Raw genomic sequence first — 6,020 nt, 5'->3', positions numbered from 1 at the left:
CACCCCTTTCCACTGAGGTGAAAACAAAGCACAGAACATCTTCTACACCTGGAGCAAGAACCTCTCTGTCCAGCTCTGACTGATTTGGGACGATCTTTGTTCCCTCCATGGTATCTACACAGGATCTGATCACGTTGATTTCTCTCTCTTTACGATTCAGCCACTTGGTTAGTTTTTCCTGACTGAATGGGGACTTGTCTCTGTCGTCAAACAGTTGGATCAGTGAGCTCTCATCTTCATTTCCTTCACGGATGGAGGGAAGTTTCTCTGCCAAAGCCTGCTGGAGGTTAGATGCATAAATACCACACAATGTTTGGAAAGTGCTCAACTCTTCTCGAATCACAGGAAACTGCTGCACCACGTTGTCTTCCAGAGAATCGTTGCATCTCATTCCCATTTCCCTTAATTTGTCTAGACTATTCTGCGCCTTCCCAACTACCCCAAGGCTGATTTCTTTCTTCAGTTCAGCACTTTCGGAGTGGAAATTCTTCAGCGGCATCAGCCAGACCTTCACTGGAACAGCCTTCTCTCCTTTTTCTCCCAGTAGCTTTGGGAGTTGTACGTTGGTCTTCACTGCATCTTCAAAAGTTGCAGGGTTGCTTTCAAGACTTAAGTCTCCGTAGAACTTGCAGGAGAAGGTATTGGTCAAGGCCTTTTCTTCATCACTCAGCTTGAGCTCAACTTGCCCCTCAATACTAAATGAGGGGATCTTTTTTATCACAGCTTGCATGCTGCCCTGGATGTCCTGAACACTGGTGGCCTCTAACTTCTCACTGTCAAACACAAAGAAAGCATTCGCTCCATAAAGGATGCCTGTGACTACATGTGTTGCTGAGCTCTTCTTTATGACCTCCATCTGTTGGGTCTGCATGGTTAGTTGTTCAATATTTAACTGCTTGAAGTTAGTGGTAGTTTTGTACTGACACGTCACCCTGCTCTGATTGTGGAATTTCTTCTGATCATTTAGATACTTGGCAGATCCTCCGACTTCTATCAGTCCTCCCAGGAAACTGGCCTTCAGAGAAGCTTCAACATCCAGCAGATTGCACTTGGATTCAGTGGAGTCAGAAGCAGAAATCTGGAAAGCACTGGTGCGCTGAGAGTTTTCAGTTATCTTACCTTGCAGAGTTTCATCATCCCACAATGTCAAACCTATAGAAATTAGAAACCATCAGTCATCTGATGAATTAGGAAAATCATTTAATGTAAAGTCACAGAAAACTAATAATAATCATTTAAATTTCTACATGTTAAAACGTATTCCTCTGTCAGCATTTCCCTAAAACTCTTCCATATCCATTGCTTGATTCATTCTTTGACATGAGCCTACTTAAATAAGGAACTACTGGAATAGAGGGTATGGTAACTTTGTCTTTTGACCGGTGACAAAGCTCAGCCCTACTCTAATGTAAAGAGTTGGAAGACTGCACACACATTCATGATTGACACCAAAACTGTTTTCTGCTCTAATAATCCCACTCCCTGATTTCTGCAGTACCGGAGTATTTTACCATAAAAACAGTTTTCACTGATTTGTACCCAATCCCTAATCAGAGTCAGGTTTCATAAGCAAGGCAGCTTTACTTAAACATGTCAGCAACTCAAAGGGCTTTACATGAAATACAATGGAAATTATTATAACAACATACAAGTTAGCATAAGAAAATAGGGCAACCCTAGTCGAGGGATGTTGTTAAAACGGCTTTACGAACGTAAAACCGTATATTTACAATACATTTTTCATATTCTCTGCAGGATGATATACCAACAATTTATCATGCATCAATAATATAGTTAACTAACAAAATGCCACATCTACATAGTAGAATAACAAGCATTTGCTAATGATTTTCATAGGGTTAGGGGTTAGGATTAGGGCTGAATGGTTATTTTTTATCTCTGTAATATATTTAGAAACATTTTGAATGCAGTCAACACTTACCTGGGATCAGTTCATCTCTCAGAGCATCATAGAGCATTCCCAGGGTGAAAGGTCGACCCAGGGCAGCTACGTTCTTATTATCTGAGGCCATTTCTCCAACCTGTTGAGGAAAGTGAACACAGCCGTCAGTACTTAAAGAGACGGACTGACTGACGGTCTATGAGGCTCAGAAATACAGTAAAACCCTGTAGACTCTAGTCTGACGCTGACAGGTTTACACAGTTCAGTAAAGGTCTAAATACATATCTCTGCATGTCACCCTCTGTCTCTGTCCACCCAGGTTGTTCTCACCTGGTGAAGTTGTGTAGATCAGAGGAGTTGTGCGTGTGAGAGTCTTCAAACTGGAGCTTCCAGTGTGATGATCTGATGCTGTGAGATTCCTTTTATCCTGTCAGAAACCTGTGACCCCTCCCTCTGACATGCCTTCTGCAAACCTGAAATCTTTCCAGTTTGGCAGATTATAGACGTGAGAACCGCCTTGTTTTGGAAGTCCTGATGTCAACAGACAGGAATAAGAGAAAGAGACAGGCTAGAGTCCTCCCCTCGATTCGAAGAAACGCAATGGAACTCAAAACATATTAGTAGTCGTGTCTCACTTTCCATGGAAAGACACAGCTCATAAGAAGCCAACACCATGGATTTCTCTGGAACTCTGAACTCTTGAAGTCTGTTTGGTTTTTCTCTGACACACAGCAATTTATGGTCACATTATGATTTAATTATGTTTTGCATTAAATTACATTTAGCTGATGCTTTGATACAAAGCTACGTACAATGAGTGAAATCAATCAATCAATGTGGATACAACCTACGATTGCAAAAGTAATGCAAGTACATCAACTTCATTAAATATCATGGACTGTTCCACATTAAGAAACTATAAGAGATAAGTTTGGTAAGGCCTGTGTCTTATTAAAAGGGTCATTTTGTGACACAATGACAAATGACTTATTTTAAAGTTGGGGGGCTTGTTGGAAACAGAGATATGATCCATATTTGAATGGATCATGTTGCTGTTGTAAAAATAATGCATGCACATAATGTATAATGTATAAACATAATGTATATACATATAATGTATATACATATAATGTGCAATCATTCTATTCAAAGCTTTAATATTTTAGAAATATATATTTTTAAATAATTCCCAAAGGATTAACTGTTTAACATGTGTGTTTAATATTAAACTTTACAGTATTTATAAAATCATGGCAACAATGATTAGGCTATTTGAATAACCTTCGGCTTATTCATGAAGACTATGGTTACCTGGTCCTCAGATCTCTGCAGGGTAAATCCAGACAGCTAGCTAGACTATCTGTCCAATCTGAGGACTATGGTTACCTGGTCCTCAGATCTCTGCAGGGTAAATCCAGACAGCTAGCTAGACTATCTGTCCAACATGAGGACTATGGTTACCTGGTCCTCAGGTCTCTGCAGGGTAAATCCAGACAGCTAGCTAGACTATGACTAGACACTATGTCCAATCGGAGTTGTCTGTTGACGACTAAAACTACTTTTGAACCTACACGTTCCACCAAAACAAGTTCCTTCCTGACAATATTCAGCAGAGGCACCGTGGCTCTGTCCGGAGCTTAGTACCGCTCAAGACTGGTCATTCCCGGAGTCCTTGTGTCTCTTTTTCGCCCAGCATGTTTCCTCAGATTAGGGAGGCTCCAAAATCATGGTTGCAGCTGTCGCTGTGGTCCTGCTACACGTCCGGCTACGCCCTGTTCCCCAGGGGCGGATTTAGTCATTTTGAGGCCTAAGGCAAACACAGGCATGGGGCCCTCCACAGCCCGTGTTCTCCCCCTTTCAGTCCTTATTTATCTGAGAAAGACGTGCTCTCTGTCTGACAGCTGATTGGCCAGAGTGCTGGATCATCTTCAATCATAACACATTGATTAGGGTGACTGCTACTCACGGGGTCTAGTTGCTGAGTATTATGTGTGTCACCATCTTCGTCATTGCCATAGTCATCATCATGGACAGTGAAAGCAGCAGTTCTGTTACCATCTCCATTCGAAGGATCCTGTAAGGTTGTCTTGTATGTAGCCCCCGAATCACTAGAGCAACCTGGGCTGACACTACTCTTCATCAGTGTTAGCATCACAGTGTTATTGCCACTATATATCCCCCCCATCCCCCACCTCCCAACTGGCCCGGTCAGGCTCCACCTACCAAGATTCTGGGTCTGACCCAGGTCTCTTCCTGAAAGGGAGTTTTTCCTCGCCACTGTCACACTGATGCTCTTGGGGCAATTATTAGACCTGTGGTCTAGACCTGCTCTATCTGTAAAGTGTCTTGAGACAACTCTTGTTATGAGTTGATACTATAAATAAAATTGAATTGAAGACGATTGTGATTGGTTGAAAGAAATGCCGAGCACGTTGTTCTCCCATCCCAGGATGATGTGTGGACTATTTTGTGATAGTGTGATGAAGTAGTTGGATTTGTCTGACATCTATTTGCTTGTTTAAAAAACACACTGACTATTTCCTCCATGAACGGTTTCTCATTAGATTTTCCTGTTTTAACAATAAATCCAAATATTATATAATATATATATATATACCAATATTGGGATATGAAGTAAGATGTACAGTGATAGAGGACTTGATCCATCTGGCCCTCCCTTAGTATTGCTAAAGTGTGAAAGGCTGAAGAACAACACATGCAGGCGGCGTCATTCAGCCCCTCTCTCTCTCTCTCTCTCTCTCTCTCTCTCTCTCTCTCTCTCTCATACACCCACCCTCATCTCTTCAACCTGTTAGTCGGTAAGAGCTAATTTCCATGTGTGGGAGCAAAGCATCATTATATCGCATATCACAACATGGACTCTTACATAATGAGACACACACACACACACATACACACGTACACACACACACACACACACACATACACACGTACACACACACACACACACACACACATACATAAACATACAAATACAAACATACAGACATGGATGCAGGGACAATATGTACATTCATACATAATGTATTTTGTGGAATGGTAGCTGCCGTCATTAACATCTCAGAGCTCTCTTCTCTGATTTTAGTGGTCGTCATCTACGTGTGGTCTTTACTTTAAACCTCTGAGATCACAGTGAGCGGCTCCTCCGATTGGTCGGCGGACCCGCAACAAACACTCGCCCCGCGTTTCACTGTGTTTTCATTTAATTTCCATTTAGAGAGAGAGAAGAACGGAGCCGTGTGTGATGCAGAACTATAATTTAAGGCCTTTGAAGGTGCTGGTCTGCTGCTCATTTGAATCTCCAGTGCTCCTTGAATGGGATGCTGTGTTGTGGGCATAGTGCCACAAAATGAGGAGGGTGTGTGTGTGTGTGTGTGTGTGTGTGTGTGTTAACAATCACCTCATGATATGACAAAAGCCCAAACTAAATATTTAAAAGACTGCATCGCCACCATGTTGAGAAAAGAGAACTAAAGCCTCAGCCGACTCGTTGCTGACCTTTGTCCCGTTGCATCACTAATTAAAAGATTCTTTTTCCTTTCATGGCTCATTTCCCAGTCCGGGTTCTCTGTCCATGATCAAAGATGAATAGGTATCTGCTCCTGCAGCCGACAGTAACACTCGTAAACCTTTTCATTTCAAACCAGATGAAGAGCTCTTTGTCTGATGAAATCCATCCAACGACAGAATGCATCGAGTTCCTGAGGCTGAGCGAGGAGGCGGAGTAGGAACGGGCGCGGCGTGCACCTTCAGGGCTTCAAAAATCAAAAACCCTGTTTCCATCTTAATATGAGAGTTACAAATGTAGTATTTTGGTATAATGTTGCTAGGAGACTTGTGTTGCAGCGGTATACCATGGGATGTACATTTGCTTTTTCTATGGTGTTAAACAAAATGTGACTGGACATTAAAATCTCACCAATCACTCAACATGGCCACTTTAACCCTTGTGTTGTCTTCCCTTCAACCAAGTTCAAGTTCAAGACCTTTAGTTGTCCCCGAGGGGCAATTAATGTTGCTGCAGTAGCAAAGAAGTTGACATCAGGACATGACAACAAAGACAACCACATGGATTAAAAAGACAGGGTCAGACCAG

General features: G+C 42.1%; 1 protein-coding gene across 2 annotated transcripts in view; it reads right to left on the bottom strand.

Moving 5' to 3' along the window:
• Positions 1 to 2,464, bottom strand: part of LOC117936680 (neoverrucotoxin subunit alpha-like) — a 94,050-nt gene extending 91,586 nt beyond the window's left edge. For both annotated transcript variants that reach the window (XM_034859989.1, XM_034859988.1), the window contains exons 1-3: positions 2,234 to 2,464; positions 1,943 to 2,042; positions 1 to 1,152 (exon numbers count right to left, since the gene is read on the bottom strand). In XM_034859989.1, the coding sequence (XP_034715880.1) occupies positions 1 to 1,152; positions 1,943 to 2,033 (1,243 nt within the window). In that variant the 5' untranslated portion in view covers positions 2,034 to 2,042; positions 2,234 to 2,464. The remainder of the gene's footprint in view (positions 1,153 to 1,942; positions 2,043 to 2,233) is intronic.
• Between the last annotated feature and the right edge of the window lie 3,556 nt (positions 2,465 to 6,020).

Source organism: Etheostoma cragini, chromosome 21 (assembly GCF_013103735.1).
Source record: "Etheostoma cragini isolate CJK2018 chromosome 21, CSU_Ecrag_1.0, whole genome shotgun sequence".
NCBI lineage: Eukaryota > Metazoa > Chordata > Actinopteri > Perciformes > Percidae > Etheostoma > Etheostoma cragini.
Note: the sequence above shows the minus strand (reverse complement) of the source record. Positions and strands in the feature narration are given on the sequence as shown.